The sequence below is a fragment of the Mobula birostris genome, chromosome 9 (genome assembly GCF_030028105.1).
Source record: "Mobula birostris isolate sMobBir1 chromosome 9, sMobBir1.hap1, whole genome shotgun sequence".
In the NCBI taxonomy this organism is placed as follows: domain Eukaryota; kingdom Metazoa; phylum Chordata; class Chondrichthyes; order Myliobatiformes; family Myliobatidae; genus Mobula; species Mobula birostris.
Genome location: NC_092378.1, coordinates 135,942,223 through 135,963,056, shown reverse-complemented (window position 1 = coordinate 135,963,056; position 20,834 = coordinate 135,942,223). Strand labels below are relative to the sequence as shown.

General features: G+C 37.5%; 1 protein-coding gene across 7 annotated transcripts in view; it reads right to left on the bottom strand.

Annotated features, from left to right (window-relative positions):
* Positions 1–384: 384 nt before the first annotated feature.
* Positions 385–20,834, bottom strand: part of LOC140203109 (ubinuclein-1-like) — a 65,977-nt gene continuing 45,527 nt past the window's right edge. For 5 of the 7 annotated variants that reach the window (XM_072268927.1, XM_072268924.1, XM_072268926.1 and 2 more), the window contains 8 exons: positions 19,555–19,677; positions 18,379–18,522; positions 16,814–16,864; positions 16,501–16,543; positions 14,118–15,356; positions 7,659–7,920; positions 4,265–4,354; positions 385–2,301 (listed from right to left, as the gene is read on the bottom strand). In XM_072268927.1, coding sequence (XP_072125028.1) covers positions 2,249–2,301; positions 4,265–4,354; positions 7,659–7,920; positions 14,118–15,356; positions 16,501–16,543; positions 16,814–16,864; positions 18,379–18,522; positions 19,555–19,677 — 2,005 coding nt within the window. In that variant the 3' untranslated portion in view covers positions 385–2,248. Of the gene's footprint in view, positions 2,302–3,696; positions 3,972–4,264; positions 4,355–7,658; positions 7,921–14,117; positions 15,357–16,500; positions 16,544–16,813; positions 16,865–18,378; positions 18,523–19,554; positions 19,678–20,834 lie in introns of all 7 variants that reach the window. The other 2 variants (XR_011887286.1, XM_072268928.1) reach the window with 2 other exon arrangements.

The window sequence follows — 20,834 nt, the reverse complement described above, 5'->3', positions numbered from 1 at the left end:
CAGGGTAGAAAATCCCAAAGATTCAACACCCTACAGGAAGTTTACCGTCACCCCTTTCAGGCTTTGGGAGGTTTAGCAGATAATCTAAATCCTTCATATTTGTCAGCTTTTAGTGTCACCCACATCTCTATGCTAATATCCTCTGCAGCATTTGGCAAAATTGAGTGACTGGCAGGTTAGACTTTGAGGCTGTATTCTTCAGAACATAAGAAATAAGAACAGGAGTAGGCCATCCGGCCCATCGAGCCTGCCCCACCATTCAATAAGGTCATGGCTGATCTGTCCGTAAACTCAGCTCCATCTACCTGCCTTTTCCCCATAACCCTTAACTTATAACATGGGAGCACAGAAGGCCAAATAAGAATGGATAAAAGCAGCCCACTATTTTCTCCAAAATTTTCTATTTTATTGACATATCTGTGTGCAACAGAAACAACCAACCCCTTGTCCTGCAGCAAATACATACACAATTCTCAAATAAAACAATATACAATGAAGCACCATCATTCAAAGTAATGTCTATTTCAGTTAAAACAAATTGAACTTACTAGTACATCACAATTTACAGAGTTTGAGAATGATTATACAATTTCAAGTAGAGCTAAACTTCATTAACACAAAAATCAGATCCAGCAATTTTCAAGTCCTGAGTTTCTGTAGAACATTTATCATGCCTGTGAGTCACCAATAGCATTAAATATGACTGGAGCACTCCAGAAATGAATTGTCATTTTGTTAAAAATCTTATGAAAATTTCAAAAAAAAAACGTTCAACCCATCTGCCCATGACCATGTTCCACAAGCTTACGTCATCTTCATGAAAAAAAATCTTTGGCTTCTCTACCGACATGGTTTTCGTTGATCAACTAGATTGTGCCACATTTTCAACTGCAGGTGATTTTTTTTTTGAATCTCAAATCCCATATTTTATCTTGCTTTTTTAAAAAAATAATAGTGTTGTACAGGGATTAAGAATACATGAAACCTCAGCACACACTTTCCATTTTCTGCATTAGAAGGAAAGGCACTGCAATTGTATGATCAGTATCTGCTACAATACTGTCTATACTTGTATTACCAACCAAATACTATTTGACAGGAATCTAAACAAAACAGTCCATCAACCAGTCTTCATTCCCGGGTTCCCAATAAAATGAGAAGCTCTAAGTACATGAGACTAATGACATTTTCTTAACCGTTAAGACACCAGATCATTGTGATCAGTATTAGTCACTAACAATTTGCAACTGAGGTGGCTAACACAGCTGGTTTCCTAATGCAAACTAATTAATATCAGTCTTTTTCCCTTGTATCACTAAATAATTTGTTATCATTTTATATTCCATTTTTATTGTGCTTGATGTGTAGCACACAAAAAGCTCACAAAAAGATGGCTCAAGAGTCTTGGGCCTTGTTAGTGCATCAGTAGAGCAGAAGAGTACAATGTAAAAATACTCATTGAAAACAAAGTTTTACAGGCAATAAATAGTAAATTTAATTTTTGAAAAACATTGATCATTGACAAAATCCGCACAAAAACTTCGATCTCTTTAAATCAGGAAACTATCAGAGTTGTGTGTCTATAGGGGCAATACTTTTTCCATATAGCTTATCCTTTAACTAGTATTGGTTTGTTTATCCTATCTTCACAAAAAGAGTCAGTTATCCAGAGGAAATTTCCAACCTCACACCATCATATGTGCCTGTGTTTCAGGTAAACAGTGTTCTGTCTACACAGAATCCAAGCTGCTGCCTGAAGAAATTAAAATAGCTTTAATTAAGCCTGCTGCTGTATACAGGATAACCTATATAATGAAATAACAAAATATTGAAACTAAAATCTCTAGCTGCCTTAAATCTCTGGAATGCACCACATAAAATTTTGCTCTAATGACCTTCATTACCATGTCAATACTAAAAATGTTCTTGCATAGGCATTCAGTGGAAGATACTTTTCTATACACTTTGAATCTAAGCATATTCTAGACCAACTTGATGTCTTCCAGCCATCCTAACTCTGCTGCTGTAACAAGTCTTTTCCACCGGTCACTGTCAAAGGTATGAAGTAGATTTCAACCACATTCTCCTTGCCCCAAAATAAAAAGGGCACAATTAATCTTTAGATAAAAGAAAATGCAGAGTTGGTCATCCAAGCCTTGTAGCTTCTTTAGCTTGACCGTTCCCTCTGATGTATACCACAGCACCACTGCCGATGCATCATCTTTATTCAACTGCCTTGTGCCAGAGGTCATGGCATTTTACGTTGCATGCTGGAAGTCTCCCCATGGATTTTGTTGCTATCTGAATTTGTAAAAAGAAAGATATTCAGTAAATTGTCAATATCTCAAGGAAAAATACAAATTCTAGGTTCCTATGTTTTTTGTTGAAAAACTGCCCGGGATCCAGGCAACCCAGGTTCAATTCAATTCAATTCCCCCTGCTGCCTGTAAGGAGTGTGTGTGTTCTTCCAGTGACCATGTGGGTTTCCTCCAGCTGCTCCAGTTTCCTCCCACTGTCCAAAGATGTACTGGTTGCTTGGTTAATTGGTCATCATAAATTCTCCTGTGATTAGGCTAGAATTAAATTGGGGGGATTGCTGTTCCGCATGATTTGAAGGGCTAGAAAGGCCTATTTGGCACCGTCTCTCAATAAATAAAATGGTTTCAAAATCAGCTGCATTGATAGATGCAACCTAAATTTTTCTTTCACTCAGTTAAAATTGTCCTGTGTGTCCTTTCCTTCACCTCCACCTGACTTCTTGTTGGACGTACAATTCTACATGCTACGTTGGCAAAGTGGTCATTATTTACACTCAAGCTTAAACACTGAATCCACCTCCCTTTATTGGGTAGGTTAGCTTGGAAATGGAATCCAAAATTTAATCAATCTTTTTTCTTGCCTCAAGATTGTAACTTACACTCCATATGATAATTACTCACCACTGTAGAGAAATAACGATTCATCTTGAGGAAAGAATGTCATATGTAACTATTCTCTCAATTACACAAATTGACTTCAAAATGTCGGGCACCAGACACATCTACAAGTCATAACATTTTTGTCATAATGTTAATTTAAAAGAATTCAACACTCTCAATAGTTCATCATATACATATTGAAGTTATTATCTTCATTACAGAGGTAGGACAGACTGAGAAAGATGAAAGTTTTGATCTTTATATATAAAGTTCAAGAGGAAGGGGAATGTGAAAACCAGAAGTTAGCTTTAAATCTGAATCACTGGAGTTGTGAGGCAGCAAAATTAACTTAAAAAGCTTGGTGGGTTAAGGGAAGTGAGCAGGGCTACGGGACCAGCTGGACTACTGTTGCACAACAGCCAGCATTAAATCATTGGGTTAAGGGGCCTTCTATGCTTTAATTACTCTGTGATTCTGTAAATGGTGGAATAATGCAAAAAACATTATGCACAAGTGGAGAAACTCATGGGTCTAACTACTTTTTTTAAGGCAAAGATCTAACAAAGATTCTCGCTGATTTACACACAAATGCAAATTAGATCTTACAAATGGTAACTGCTAATCCTGCACATTTCTCAATAATGGCTCAGCTAGCAGTTAAACTGGTGCTCCAGTTCCTCAGTTATTTGTTAAAAACGGATTTCTTACAGGATAGGAGTACTACTTTCAATTTTAGGATAAAATTAATGCACTATCAAAGTTGGTAGTACAAATTTACCATAACTTTATTGCAAGCTTTAGCACAATTGGGAACACAGCTTTCTGGAGGCTGATCTCCGTTCAAAATTAATATGCAGATCCTCCTCAGATTAAAGGCACCTGCCATTTATGTGAACTGTTTACGGTTCACAAGTTAGAAATGCAGCAGCGAACTGCGTTTGCAGGTAGAAGAGGATGCCTGAAGCCCCACAGCAGCCAGCAAATCCATCCTGCCGGTCTCCCTAAAGCTCGATCATGTGCACAGTAAGTCGCAGTGTGTAACCTGGGGAGGATCTGCAAATGCACAACCCATTTTAGATTTAAATAAACATCTTCAGACTACATTTACAGTACTCAGCACTCTAGTATTGCCTCTTAAAATTCTCTTTGAGTTAGACTGTTAACCAATTTTTATTACATTTTTAAAATATTTGTGTTGAAGTTTTTTGACCATTTGTACACATTCTGTCTAATTAAAATTACCACTGAAGAGTGAAACTAGGCATGGCCAATACCATCAATTGCTTCCTGGCATTCTGGCGGAATACATTAAGTAGAGAAGAGATACAAGTCACACGCTGTATTACCTTGGAGAGACTGCTGTATGTGGGTGGGCAAAACTGCATGAGGAAGCTGCACTGCATGGTGAGGGGTAGAGTGTAAGCCAGCAAAAATACCTAGAGGAAGGGCACAGAGAAGACAAGCCAGTTGGTGAGAGTGGAAAGCCACAGCTTTGAACACTACAGCATGCAGTTTAGTGGTTGGTTATTTAGCACAGCCACTTGCAATAAGTACAACCATCAGCTTAAAAGATGTGAAAGCAAATAGATTGCATTTACTGCGCACAGGCTACAAATGCCAACGGCACAGTTGATAAGAAAATCAAAATTAGATAGAAAGCAAAGGATAATCAACCATTACATATTTCAAATCATTTTACGGTAAGTTTTCATAGCTCTCCAATGCATTTCTACATAAGTGTTGAAAAGAACGAGCATTTTTGGCTAGAAGAGCAGTGCTGTGTCAAACTCTACCTCTTAGAGGCCAGATTCCTTTCTGAAGATTTTATTTTAAAAAAATAAACCAACAGAATCAAAACATACTAGGAAATTAAGTTTAATTTATTTCCGTAGATTTCTGGACTCATGTTCCAGGATTCCACTAGCTGTCACTATCAGCTAGTTAGATAATATGGGAGCTACAATAACCCTTATCCATTCCTCGTTAAATGTTATGATTAACAGCAGTGATCAATGACTAAGCTGAAAAAATTTATCATAAAAATCAACTACAGGGTCTACATTTGACACACAGATACAGTTATGTTCTCATTATAACTTCAGTAAAAGGTTCACCACAATGCCCAGATAAATCCTAAATCGCAAGACCATGCAGAAAATTTAGTTCTGCTGCTGCACCCAAAACGACACTAAGATTAGGGGATGACTGGGAGGGAGTGCATTGCCAGGAGGAGAAAGAAAGTACTCCAAATCCATAATTCCTTTATTTACGTGCTCGGCCCAGGACGGGCCTTGGGCCCCTCATACAAGTGCAATTACGAAGAAAGCAGAGCAGTGCCTCCACTTCCTTAGAAGTTTGTGAATTTGGCATGACATTTAAAACTGTGACAAACTTCTATAGATGTGTAGTGGAGAATATATTGACTGGCTGCTTTACAGCCTGGTATGGAAACAGCAATGCCCTAGAACAGAAAATCCTACAAAAAAGTAGTGGATACAACCCAGTCCATCACAGGTAAAGCCCTCCCTCCACTGAGCACATCTACATGAAATGCTGTTGCAGGAAAGCAGCATCCTGCATCAGGGACCGCGACCACCCAGGCCATGCTCCCTTCTCGCTGCTGTCACCAGGAAGAAAGTACAGGAGCATCAGGACTCTCACCACCAGTTTCAGGAACAGTTACTACCCCTCACCAATTAGGCTCTTGAACCAAAGGAGATAACTTCACTCAACTTCACTTGCCCTGTCACTGAAATATTCCCACGACCAATGGACTCACTTTCAAGGACTTTCCCTCTTATGTTCTCAATATTCATTGCTCATTTACTTACTATTATTTCTTTTTATATTTGCAGTTTGATATCTTCCAAACTCTGGTTGAACGCCCAAGTTGGGCGGTCTTCCATTGATCCTGTTATGGTTATTATTCTATAAATTAATTATGTCGGCAATAAAATTAATCCTAGGGTTATATATGGTGACATACCTGTACTTTGATAATAAATTTAGTTTGAACTCAACCCTTAGTGGAATCAGTGTAAGCACTGTAGGAATGCCTATCCTTTAAGGATGAGGGATGAAATTTAATTTTAAGCTTAAGGCAAGTGGTTCCTGAACCAGAAGTCACGCTTCTCTTTCAGAGCTGGAGAACCTTTTGGGCACTTACAGCTATTCCAGAGTGGCAACATCCCTAATGCAACTCAAACTCTTCAGTTTATCCCATGAAGTCTTCCGCTTCACTTACATTAGGGTCTGCTTCTACTCCTTGTTCTTACATATTGAAGAGCAACTAAGAACACAAGGTAGGTTTAAAAAAAAAACAAATTGCTAGAGAAATTCAGCGGGTCAAGCAGCTTCTGTGGAGGCAAAGGCATTAAGTTGACAGATTATTGTTTTACATCTGGCTCAGCAGGTGATATTTGCCTCACTCCTTTCCTAAGATACTTAATTCAACAGGGTCCTGGTTCCCATGCTACAGCTCAATTTATTGAGTTCATTGGAAAATTTATTATTGTACAAGGTGACATAAAAAAAGGTGATTTAGAGGTAAAATGGGGAAGCACTGTAATAATATTCAATAGGCTGCAAAATCTGTCAGCATGGTACCAAAGCTTCAAGTGCAGTAAATTATTTGAATTTTATTGCATTCAAATGCAGTAACCTTGAAGAAATACACATCTGTTCCATAACATTGCATTCACTTGACTTACTGTAATCAATTGAATAGTATTTTTGCTCCCAATACAGGAAAGTACATAAAAATTTTTAACCCAAAACTAGTTAAGATTGATTATAATAATATACAAGTTATTTCAAGAAATGACCAAAATATTAAACTTTTAGAGATGGTCCAGATTTGACGCTAAGCAACGCAGCCTTACCCTTGACCACAAACAATCTTTGAGCCAAATTACAGAGATCCAACAGTTTATAATACATAACCAGACTCTATACTATACCGCCTGGAGGCTTTATTGACACCAAGATTTCAATGCTCTCTGCCTTCAGACTAGACTATGTAGAAATGTGTGGACACTGAACCACAAGCTTGGGCACGCAGTTAAAGCATGTAGCAATACCCAGCTCAATCTATTTGGAGGAGTAGGGAGATTAGGTTACAGATCCTAAGGGTCCTGATGCAGGGTTTTGCCCCAAAATGTTGACAATTCCTTTCTGCCCACAAATGCTGCTCGACACACTGAATTCCTCCAGCAGATCATATTGCTCCAGATTGCAGCATCTGCAGTCTTTTGTGTCTTTCTCCCCCCCTCCCACCCACCCAGTATTCTAGTTTCTTCATAGATAACATCTTCAATAGCATGTCCAGGAGAAAATGTTCACTGTAGAATAAAATTGACTGACTCATCTGTGCTAAGTATTAGTCATGATGCTATTTTAAGGGTGGATGTTATTTGTAACAACCAGGAGGAGACGAATCAACAATGATACTATCCATAAAATCCATAAAGCACACTTCATTTTAATAATAACTTCTGGGTTCAAGTGAGCCAATTTGCTCAAATAGATCAGCAAATACCTTCAGTATAATAACAAAATTAAGCAATAACAAAGTTTCAAATAAAAACTGTATTACTTTCTAATATGTTCATTAAGTTTGGAAGTGAATTATAAGTGCTTCCACTCCTATTAATACTCTAGTAAGACTGCATTGCTTGTGATTCCAAACGAATAGACAAGCTCCTAGTTCACCCTCCAAAGATTCCATAATGTACAACTTACTATGTGCAAGGCCATGGTGGAATGTCCCTGGGGCAGGACCCGTGACAATTGCATCCGTGGATACCGCTGATTTAGGTGCAGAGTCTGAGCCTAATGTTAAAACTGTAGGGAATGTAAAGTGCATAGGAACAATGCCCGGCATCATCCCAAGTGAGGCTTGGCTCAGGGTTGCTGAAGATATTTTCTGGTTTGTTGTATTAAAGGAAGGTGACAGAAGACTCATAGATGGAGAACTTGCCAGCAATGGTGCTCCTGTGGTAGCCTATGGAGACCAAGGAAAATAAAATCAAAATAAATGCTCATTTGAAGACCCCATATAAAATTTAAAAATCACAAAAGCTGCATACCATCACATAAAAACACATACTTACTGAAAACACCTGCAATACAGACATAACTGCTTTTATAGCATCCATAACAAATTACTGAGATTGTAACATGTCTAAAAAAGTAAATGAAGGAAACTGATTATGAAACATCTAGTCATACTACATTTTGAATAGCTCAAAAGATTTTGTTTTCATTTATGAACATCCCTTTTTAACCTGCATTAATTTCCATTCATTCCAGAATAAATCTCTCATATTTACAGCTTGGCTTGGTTACATCAGCCAAATTACATCTGGTTACTCCATCACAGATTTATGACAAATGGTACATCAACAATAACTTATTCAAAACACTTAAGGACAAAGTGCATGTGGTGGTTGGAAAAGAACTGAGATCAAAGATCACACATAGCCTCACTAAATAATGGAGCAGATGGTTTGCCTACTCCTATTTCTTCTGTTTACCAGAGTGAAATACAAGCAGCAAGCATTTTGTTCCTAAAGAGAGTATGATTAAAACAAAACGAAAAACACAGCACAATTGAAAATGTAGTTTGATATTCTTCACTTTTCTACTGCTGATGTTAGAAGGCATTTCTATCTTTCCCCACCCCTCCCCCCACCCGAGTAAAAAAAAACTTAAGTGAACATAGCTGTCTACTGTAAGATGTTCTAGAGTCATAAATAGTATAAGTATACAGAATAAGGTAGATGATCTTGTACTGCAGTTACAGATTGGCAGGTATGACTTTGTGCACATGACTGAGACATGGCTAAAATAAGATCACAATTGGGAACCTAACATCCAAGGATATCCACTGTATCGAAAAGCTGTCTCCTTGGGGTAGTAAAAAAATTAAATCAAATTCTTAGGAAGAGGTGACTGACAGAGGGTCAGAAGATGTCAAATGTTTGCGGGTAGAGTTCAGAAGCTGCAAGGGTAAATATCCTGATTGGAGTTATATAGAGTAGCCTGTATGTGGGGTAGAATTACAATGGGAGTTACAATGGAAGGGTTCAAAAGGGCAATGTCACTATAGTCTGGGAGATTTCAATATGCAGGTAGATTTTGGAAAATATTCGGGGGTATTGGATCCCAAGAGAGAGAATTTGTAGAATGCCAATGAAATGGCTTTTTAGAGACAATGATCAAAATGATAGAATTCACACCTGCATTTTGAGAGAGAAAAGATAAAGTCAGATATATCAGTATTACAATGGAGTTAGAGGACTTACTTAGGAGAGCTGGTCAGAGTCAATCAGAAGGGGACACTAGTAATGATGACAGCAGAAAAGCAATGGTTGGAGTTTCTGGGAGCAATTCAGAAGGCACAACATTGGTACATCCCAAAGATGAATAACTATTCTAAAGGGAGGATGAAGCAAACGTGGCTGACAATGGAAGTCAAAGATAGGGTAAAAGCAGAAGAGAAGGCATATAATATAGCAAAAATTAGTGGGACGTTAGAGGATTGGGAAGCATTTGAAAAAAAAAAACAGGTTAACAAAAAAAGCCATAGAGAGAAAAGATGAAATATGAAAATGAGCTAGCCAATAATATAAAAGAGGATGCCAAAAGCTTTTTCAAATATATGAGTAAAAGAGGCAAGAGTGGATATCACCAGTGGAAAATGACATTGGAGAGGCACTAATGGGGGACAAAAGAACTGGTGAATGAACTTAAGTATTTTGTGTCTGTCTTCACTGTGGAAGCCACTAGGAGTAAGCCAGAAATTTGAGAACGTCAGGGAGCAGAAATGAGTGTAGCTGCTAATACTACTGAGAAGCTGAAAGGTCTAAAAGGTAGATAAGTCACTTAGACCAGATGAACTACACCTAAGGGTTCTGAAAGAGGTAGCTGAACAGATTGTGGAGGCATTAGAAATGATCTTTCAAGAATCACTTGATTCTGGAATGGTCCTAGAGGACTGGAAAATCTCCCCCCCCCCCCTTTTTTTTTGGAATTGCCCAAATGAACAATCTAGTTATCATGCCACTCTTGGAGGGGGAAGAGAGAGAGAGAGAGAGAGAGAGAGAGAGAGAGAGAGGAGGCAGAAGAATGGAAATTATAGGCCAGTTAGGCTGATCTGAGTGATTGGAAAGGTGTTGGAGCTCATTATCAACGATGAGGTTTTGGGATACTTTGAGGCACATAGTAAAATAGGCCAAAGCCAGCATGGTTTCCTTAACTGGAAATCTTGCCTGACAAATTTGTTGGAATTCTTTGAGGAAGTAAGCAGAAAAGACATAGGAGAATCAGTAGATATTGTATACTTGCACTTTCAGGAGGTTTTTGACAAGGTGCCACACGAGGCTGCTTAAAAAGCTAAGAGTAGGAAAGATACCAGCGTGGATAGAGGATTGGCTGATTGGCAAGAGACAGAGTGAGAATAAAGGGGGCCTTTTCTGGTTGGCTGCTGGTGTGCCACAGGGGTCAGTGTTAGGGCCATTTTTTACTCCCATTATTGCATGTCAATGATTTAGATGACGGAATTCATAGCTTTGTGGACCGGTTTGCAGACTATATGAAGATAAGTGGAGGGGCAGGTACAGCTAAGGAACCAGGATGTTCACAGAAGGACTTACAGATTGGGAGAATGGGTAAAGAAGCAGATGGAATATAGCAATGGGAGGTGTATGGTCATGCACTACGTTGAAGGAATAAAGGCGTAGACTACTTTCAAAACGGAAAAAATCCAAAAATCAAAGGTGTAAAGGGACTTAGATATTCTCATGCAGGATTCCCTAGAGGTTAACTTGCAGGTTAAGATTGTAGTAAATGCGGCAAATGCAATGTTAGCATTCATTTCAAAAGTCTAGAATAAAAAAAAAAGGATGTAACGTACCTTTATAAGGTATTGGTCAGACACTGGAGTATTTTGAGCAATTTTGGGCCCCTTATCCAAGAAAGGATCTGCTGGCATTGGAGAGGGTCCATGTATGAGCAGCATTTGATGGCTCCAGGCCAGTACTTACTGAAGTTTAGAAGAATGGATCTGGCGGTGGGGAGAGGGGGCTATCTCACTGAAACATCAAATACTGATAGAGTAGGTGTGGAGAGAATGTTTCCTATAACAGGGAGTGTCTAGGACCAGAGGACACAGCCTCATAACAGTGAATCTGTGGAATTCATTGTCACAAGCAGCTGTGGAGGTTGATAGGTTCTTGATTGGTCAGGCAGTCAAAAATTACAGGGAAAAGGCAGGAGAATGGGATTGAGAGGGATAGTAAATTAGCCAAGGTAGAATGCTGGAGCAGACTCAATGGCTGAATGGCCTAATTCTGCTCCAATGTCTGATGGTCTTATGAAGTTACTGCGATGAAGAAGGACTACTTAGCTGGACCTGGCAGGAGTGATTTAAAAAAAAAATGAGCAGGCAGTGGAGTGGGAAATTGAACCTGAGGAACATAAAATGCTTTAAAAAAAAAGCCTCAAATGGTTCAAATGTCAAGTCAACAACACAATTTTGAGCTGTAAACTCCCGACAGCAAGCTGTAAAGGCGAGTTCAATAAAAGTTAATTTGTAAACCGGAAGCCATAAAATATGACCAAGAAAGACTGTTTGCTGTTCGGAGTCAACTGATTTGCTAACATCCTTTAGGGAAAGCATCTGCAAATGCTTCAGGTGATTTTGATTCATCCTAAGTGAACATTCCTTAATTATACAGAGTATTCAAAATGTAAACCACATCATTTCTCAGATCAGCTAAGGTACAGAGTAAATTAGAGTTTGTCATGCTTTAGGTAATCTTGAAAAGGGTTTTTAAAAAGTCAGAAGATTTATCATTTAAGAAAGCTCCCACGTTTACACAATCTTTATCAACATAAGGATTACAGATTGCCTATTTTAAAAGGAGTTTGGAAGGGTAATCTCTTACTATATTGCTCCTGGTGCCTTTATATTTGATGCACCTCAAAGAAAGTCTAGTTTGACATCATAGAAAATTAACATTAATACTATTTCTTATTGAGAAAGTGTGAAATAGTGTTTGCTGGAAAACACCTTTTTTTACAGAGGATTCTGGTTAATTGGACCCTCAGTGAATCGGGGCAGCCGCTTATTTGGGAGAACTGTTAAACAAAAAAAAATTGACACAATTGTTGGGATTCCCTTCATTTATTTGGACACTATGCTGCTTAATTGAGGCAGGAGACTTGCTAAGCAATTTCTAACATTAGCCACGAGCTTGAATGGCCATCAGATGCAACACTATGCTTAGGGTAAACAACAGGAATTCTGCAGATGCTGGAAATTCAAGCAACACACATCAAAGTTGCTAGTGAACGCAGCAGGCCAGGCCTGAAGGGTCTCAGCCTGAAACATCGACTGCACCTCTTCCTACAGATGCTGCCTGGCCTGCTGCGTTCACCAGCAACTTTGATGTGTGTTACTATGCTTAGGGTGAACAGTTTTTAAAATAGTGCTTTGTGTTCAAAAAGCAGTGATTTTTGATAATGATAGTTGGCAAGAAATAAGCATTAAGACATTTCATAACTGTTTTACTCATAGCAGTTTCAAGCATTCAGGCTTGAAGATGCCAGGAATAGCCAGGAGTGAAAATGTAACAATTTCACGACTTCAGGTTAGGAACTATAAAGAATTTAAAAGTATCAACAATCACTTTGAATGTTACAATGAAACTGAAGCTTTGGAAGATGCAATTATCAAAAGCATTGTATGAAGGCAAACCATTATCTGCGCTAGGTGTCTGCCCTGATTTTGTTCATTTACAGTCAATCAAAAGAACCAGGGAGCCACTGGATGAATTCCTCCATCAATAATTGTTGGGAAGTAATACACAGTTTGGGCGGGCTGGTGGAGTAGTGGCATCAGCACTGGACTTCAAGGCAGATGGTCCTGAGTTCAAGCACAGCTCAGTACCAACCTGGACAGCAGCAATATCCGTGCAGGAAGAAAGGCCTGGCAATCTACTTCCGTGTCTTTGTCATGGAAACCCTATGGACCCTATGGACTTGACTTAACGACTGAACAACAACAATACACAGTTTAACAGTATTGTAGTAGTATTGGTAGTGTTCTAATTTGTTCTGTATTTTATTTAAATACATAAATTGTTACTCAGTTTATCTTTTTTTTAAAAATACCTTTTTAAGTATTTCCATAAAACTGGCTAATTGGGACATCCACTTAATTGGGTCAAAATGTACTGGAAAATAAGATGTCCCAATTAACTGGAACACATGCATTAAAGATTTTCTAGTGAGGTCTTTGCTATTAAGCGACAAGTTCTTTATCTTTGCAGGTATATTCGATAATATTATTCAAAGTAACTTAAAAGTCAAAATCAATCTTTCCTTGTAAACAAAGCAAAAGAAACCAAACATTTTAAAACGAACAAAATGAACTGTTACACCCAAAGTTCATGCCACACAAAAAAAAACAGGAATGTTTATCATTGCACTGAGTTAAATATGAATTGAAAGTCAAATTTATTAAGGCTTACATGTAATGAGAACTATTTTAGATTAGGTTACTTATTTTAATCTACATTAAACTGGAAACATTAGCTCAATAACATTAAGTACACAAAATAAGACAAGTATGATAACTAAACTTCCTTAGATGCACAGGCTAGTTTTGTCCATCCATTAGTATCATCATTATCATGTGCTGTGTCATATGATGTAGGCGATCATGGTCTCATGTTCATAATTGTTCTTAGCAAAAACCATTAATATAGTTCTCCACCAACACAATTGGTGGATCCTTGCAATGTAGGTAAAGATCCAAACAAAAAGAATATCGAATAAGGCTGAGTAAAAATGAAAATTCTGAACAGATATTCCATTTTCTCTGATTATTGAGCACATACTTTAAAAAAAATATTAAATCTGACAATTTCAGGATGTTTTGTGCACAAAATAACCTAATTTGAGATTGATGAGCACATGTAACTTGCTGAGCAATTATTTGTTTTGAATAGTATTATTAGTGATGTAACATGCAACTTTAACATATTGGTAAATAACTAAACATACAAAACCTTTAATGATAAAGGATTCCAGGGGTGCCAATAATAGGAGAATCAGCATGCTAAATTATAACCTCTTTTCCATGTTATTATACTGTATCTTTTAAAAATAAGATGCATTCCTATTTACACTCACCATCATTGCTCCTGTAGCTGTAGAATTATTAACAACTGCAGGTTTAAGGGAAGTAGTTAGCAGTTTAGCTACACCCTGTGTCCCACTACTTGAGTCTCCATTACTACCACCTGGAGGAGCCACCAGAGTCAGTTTCTGAGAAACAGAGGACTTCTTTACATTTATAGTAGGCGATTGTCGATTTAATGCCTGTCCCGGAGATGGAGATTGTCTATTTAGATGACTATTATTGGATACAGAACTTTGAACACTGTTTATGTTCTGAATGGGGTTACTGGAAGGGGAAGAATGTTTAGTTGCGGAGACCACAGTCATTGGCGACTTGAAGGGCTGATTTACAGAGCTCTGTGCATTGGTATGCTTTGCTGTACAACTGACAGAAGTAATTGAAGTGCCAAAAGTTCGTTGAGGGCTGGGTGATGACTGTATGTTACTTGCTAAAGATGAAGAGACAGAATGGAAATTCTGAGTCTTTGTTGAAGATTTTAGATGCTGAATTAATGGCCGTTGTTGCAACTGACTGGTAGTTTTAGTCTGAGAACTGCTCTGCAGTTTGCTTGTGCTAAAAGATGGTGATGACATGTAGCTTTTCTGATGTGATGTGGTCTGATTATACTGCTTAGCAACCTGTGCCGACACCTGACTTTGAACTTGGGGCTGCAGACGTTGAACACCATGATGCTTCGGCTTGTTTTGAAGTGTCTCCGAGAAAACTTTGCTGTTTGCCGCAGAATGGTTTTTAAAGGCAGTGATAAGACTAGTAGCACTCTCTGAAGTCCTTTCCTGAGACAATTGTCCCAAAGCTAATGCCTGTTCAGCTAAAAGACTGAGAGATGAATGCGACTGAGTAGCAGTTGGTGGATCAGATAAGGAAATTGGAACCTTCTGTGAATGTTTCTTCTCTTCTAGTGACACCCCCGCTGTTAACTTGTCACTTAATGAATTTGATGTCAAAGAACTGAAGTTTTTGGTACTTCTTACAGCATCATTAAGAGCAGCCAATGCTTCAGATACATCCTCTAGAGAAGGCTGGTTATTGGATAGATCCTCCTCAAGCGAATCGTCCAAACTGAAGGACTGAGGAGTTGTATTACTGGAACTCTGAGCAGCACTGGAGCAAACAGACACATTTACTGGAGTCAAAGGTGAAGTGCAAGGTCCCTGCACAAAGGCAGCATTACCACTGTGAACCGGGATAACTGACTGATGTAATTTTCGCTCCGTCTTAAAAATATGGTCCTGCAAACAAATAAGAAAATGCATTAACGTTTGAATCTTTTTAAGACGCAAGTACGAGGGGTGATTGACAAGTTCGTGGCCTAAGGTAGAAGGAGTCAATTTTAGAACACCTAGCACATTTATTTTTCCTACATTTGCACACTTAGTCCAGGGGTTATGGACTTCTTTGTAGAAGTCGGCGTCTTGGACCTCCAGAATGTGGTCCACGGCAGGGGTGATTGATAAGTTCGTGGCCTAAGGTAGAAGGAGATGAGTTATTAACTTCAAACTTTCTGCATAATCACTCAGAGAGTTGAACTGCACGTGCATGTAACAAGAGCGGTATAACTCATCTCCTCTTACCTTAGGCTACGAACTTATCAATCACCCCTGCTGTGGACCATTTCTACAAAGAAGGGATCCGTATGCTCCACGACCGCCAGACTAAGTGTGTACATGTAGGAGGGGACTATGTTGTAAAATAAATGTGTTAGGTTTTCTAAAATTGACTCCTTCTACCGCAGGTCACGAACTTATCAATCACCCCATATATATCATATAGAGTCCAAAATTCTGTAAATCGTTCTGACAGTTAAATCAGAATCAGGTTTATTATGACCGGCATGTGTTGCGAAATTTGTTAAAAATTAATATTTCTTTACTGGACATTTCATTGCATGAAGAATTTCTACTGGAGTTTTAGAAGAGTGAGAGGGGACGACTGAAACATGCAAGGTCATTGGGGTCTAGAGAGACTGGATATAAAAAAGATAATTCCTCGGGAGAGAATCTAGAACTAGGGCCAATATTTATAACTGCGAGTGTAGTCCATTTAATACAGAGAAGAGATGATGTTTTTTTTTCCCCCTTTCATGATCATGAGTCATTGGAACCCTCTACCTCAAAGGGTGGTGAAGAGAGTGCCTTTGAATACTATTCAGGCAGAAGTACAGAACTGACCTAGAATTAACTAATTTTGTTAGTAAAAGCTTAAGTATTCCCCCCCCCCAATTGTCCCATTTTTAATTTGATTTTTAAGATAACTTTTAATCTTAATGTTAAAAGAACAAGTGTCATTTTGAATACAAGACTCATATCAGAGAATGTGCATTCCAATACAATATTTTGAAGTCCATATTTCTTCAATATGACTAATAGCATTTACCTTCACTTTAGACTTTGGGGGAGTAATGACCTTCTTCTTGGTACTGAAATAAAATATAACCAATTTTAGTACGCAGTTGTAGTTTATTGTATCTCATTATTTCAAAGCACTATATAACCCACAATAAAAATAAACAGTAACACCACATGAAGTTAATAGACAAAAATCCATGTAAAATATGTATGAACACACTGGTAGATAGCAGATCTGCTTTGGATACTTCTAAGAAAGATAGGACTACAAAAACACATCGGGGCGAGTACTTTCAGTAGCACAGTAAATACAAAGGAATAGTGAAAATACATATACTTACGGTACTGCAGTGACATGCGCGTGTACTTTCCTACTTTCTTTGAACAATGTTCTGTTGATGAAAAATATTCAAAGTTTAATTTGCCTTTCCTTCTTGCCAGCTAAATTATTATTTCCCAGATAGGTTCTATTTTGTTTTATCCTCAATGAACACCGTCAAAAATAAAATCTATACTGCCTCTAAATTACCAGACAATGAGCAACGTTTCTGAATGGGACCTGCAGCTCAACTATAATGTCATATATTTATGGATCCTTAAGGCTTATCTTGAGGGCTAAAAGATACCCAGACCCACCTGTCATGGTACTGAGATGTTGAGCAACGTAACTGGATTTCCCTGGCAATCCAGAGCAAGCTCTGCCTTAAAACTACAGAAAAACAGTTCTTAATACCACTAAATAATTTCTTGTTTGTTGCAACCACATCATAATCAGAAATTTAGAATTACTGAGGGGCAAGGAAATCTAGTAACCAAAAATGCATTGAAGGAAACAATTTATGAATTTAAGTGACGGTGACTCCCATAATTTATGGTCAGTATTGACCACAAAGAAAACTCACCAAGAGTTAATGACCCATACGAGTTAGATCCAAGGACTGTTGGTATTGGGCATCAGTAAAAAGAAAACCCTGGGGTTCAACAGCAGTGATGTCATGGGAATGCCTCATTAAACAAAAATTTCTCACAGCACATCACAAAACAAAATTATTAATTAAAAATTCAAATACTAGGATTGATTTTACAAGACAAAACTGAAATTTTGTAAGCAAACATTTAATATTTTTGTTTTAAAATACTTTTTATTTTGAAGTTTTATTTTTTTGAAAATAAATACAAAACAAAAAATGGATCAGGTAGTATGCTAGGCAGCACCTATGCTGGGTATGCCATTTAGAACTTGTTACCAAGATACATTCCAGCAAGACATCTGTGGATAGCTTAAGATTACAGGTTAGCATTTCTCTTAACTTTAGAGCTACACCCCAGAACTGGCCTTTTTGGCCCTTAGAGCTGTGCTGCCCAGCAATCCACCGACGTAACCTTACCCTAATCACAATTTACAATGACCAATTAAACCCCTAACCGAATAAGACTTTGGACTGTGGAAGGAAAACTGAACACCCAGAGGAAACCAATGCATTCCAAGGGGGAGGACGACATACTCCTTACAGAGAATGCTGGACTGAACTCCGAACTTCGATTCCCTGAGCTGTAATAGTATTGCGTTAATTGCTACTGTACCATGGAGTAATGACGAGGTATGCAAAGAGTATCACTTGTGGGGGAACACTGAAAATATGACAACAAATTTAATATTTCTGAAATAAAGCACCTGTAATAATTGTGATTTTCACCAATTAATGATGAATGATAATGATTTTACTGCAAGTTCAGGATTCTAGTTTAGATGGCATAAACTTTAAATAGGTGGCAAAGTAGACGCAAAACTATCCCTGAGTCATGCTGAACTGCAAGTCCCCTTACAGTACTATTACTCAGTCTGTAGGGTAGCTTTGTTAAAACATATGCAATATTATATTTCTTATACTCCTTTGCTATGTACCTTGACTGCATCCATCCTTTAGGCCAGAGTGGTTTGACCTCAGAATCAAGAAAAGATTTCAGGTAGTCCTCTGCAGCCTGGGACTTGTTTCTCTCCAGCTCATAGTAAGCCATCTTTGTCCTCACCACACTGCATAACAAATCTCTGCACCACAACATAATAAAGTATTAACCAACAGTAAGGTAATGCTTTAATACATTAATATTCCAGGAAAAACAGGGCATCATGTGAAAACACGACATCCTAATGTTTGGATTAAAAATCCTGAACAAAAGATGAACACGTAAATCCTGATCCAGAAGGAGAATTGTTACTTTTCTCTCTGTAGCATAGCAAACATAGCTAGTTTATTAATGAACTTAAAGGCTGCAAATAACAAATTAAAAACAAAAAATTTACATCAATTACTTCTATTTCCTTTTATTAAGCATGATATGGAAAGTGAAAGTAAAAGGAAACAGAAGTTTACAGCACAAAGGTTACTAATTTCATGTAACTTATTTTTATTCCTGATACACTGCCACATCTGGCTGTCCAATACTGTTAATAAAATGAAGTACCAATCTTTCAATCTTGTCCAAGATCAATCTCTTTCCTTCAAAGTAGCCCTACATTTTTCTTTCATCCATCTGATGAACATTTTTTATGAACATATCAACATTTTTTAAAGTTGCACACTCTACTGTTAATTCCTAAAACGACTATTACTATAACATTCTAAATTAATCCATCATCTCATCTCTATTGAGACTTTCTCTTCAAACAATTCGTTTTTCCCCAATACATATTGCTTCACACATGACTGAATAATATCTCATATTCCTGTATATTTTCACAATAGCTTATAATCTAGCATTGATGAACAAAATCATTAATTCTGCCTCTGAAAAATTGATTTAATCTGTGCACCATATACGAATAACCAATTCTCACCGGCAGATCTCTCTTTTTCATCTTAATAACAACAATCCCTTCCATTCTATTTACCCCTTCCCTGTACACGCTAGCTACAATCAGTTAACATAGCATACTGATTTGAATAATTTGGCATAAAGTTTGTTAATCAGTTAAATACAAATCTGAAGCACCACAATATGCAAATGTCTAAACTTAAAAGGCATTCCGTCAACACAGATGTTTTACGTGGTCTGATAGACATGAATCAACATATCAAACCTTATTTCATCATTCCAGTGGAACTTTTTACGAGGTCCAACAATTCTTCTTCCCATCTTATCATCATCTTCATCATCATCAGAGAACATTTTCTCCTTTGGTTCCTTATCTTCTCCCATCATCCTGTGTTTTAGACCAGAAAATTGATATTCACTTAAAATTCACCAGTTGATCAATTATAATCTGTCACAATTGCTGGAACCAAACAATTGGCTAACAAAATGCATATCACAACTTGATGCTACAAATATTCCTTATACAATTTAAGTAAGCAGCTTGAATAGTAACAATATTTCATGTTAATAATTCAGGACGGAGAAACAATGTTCCATCTATATACTATTCTCGTGAGCTGATAGCTGATGATCTGTCTGTGGATCTTTTTCGTAAAAAGATACTGCTTAATCCGTCAAGTATTTCTAGCATTTATTTTAGTTCAGATTGCCATGATCTGCACTAATCTGTCATTGATATAATGTGTTGTTGCCTTCATAAAGGCAGATTTCCAATGTGAACAAATGCAAAAGCCTTGTTGCACAACCTTATTATTGCTATATATATATATATATATATATATATACACATACACATATATATAGTTTACTGCATAATTTAACTTCCAATTGATACTGGAAACGCATCAGATATACCATTATGTTAATGGAAGTGGGTTTGAATGCTTACTCTTAGTAGGACTCCAAACCAGTTATACAAACACAAATACAGCTATATTTCCTAGGACAAATACAGCTATATTTCCTCTTATAAACACAATGATAACTTGCATAATGAAGAATTTGGGTGTATGGTGCAAGGATGCAAAAGGGAGGTAGGACAAGAAAAAACAAGTTTAAATAAAATGCTATTTTAGTTCCATAAAAGATAGCATCACTAACATATAATAACTAAAATATAGGAGACAAATCCAACAGAATAACAGAAAATGTTAATGAACTGTGGTCTCTTATGCTAAGACAACTGGAATGTAAAAACATGGAAATTACATTAACTACTTAAATGCTCTGATTCTACCCTACTTAGATTCATCATTTAGTTCTGGGGCACAACAGGAGTGGTGACAGCACTAATTCTTGAGAATGGTATATAGATTAAAATAACCATGTCATGTAGACAGGTTATACGTTGTATCTCCTTCAGTATAGAAGAGGAAGGGATGTGTATCATTATCAAAGTATTTGAACAGTGTAGCTAGAAACAAACAGACTTCCTCCACAAAAAAGGAACAACTTGAGAATTGAAGAGCAGCACACACAAAATGC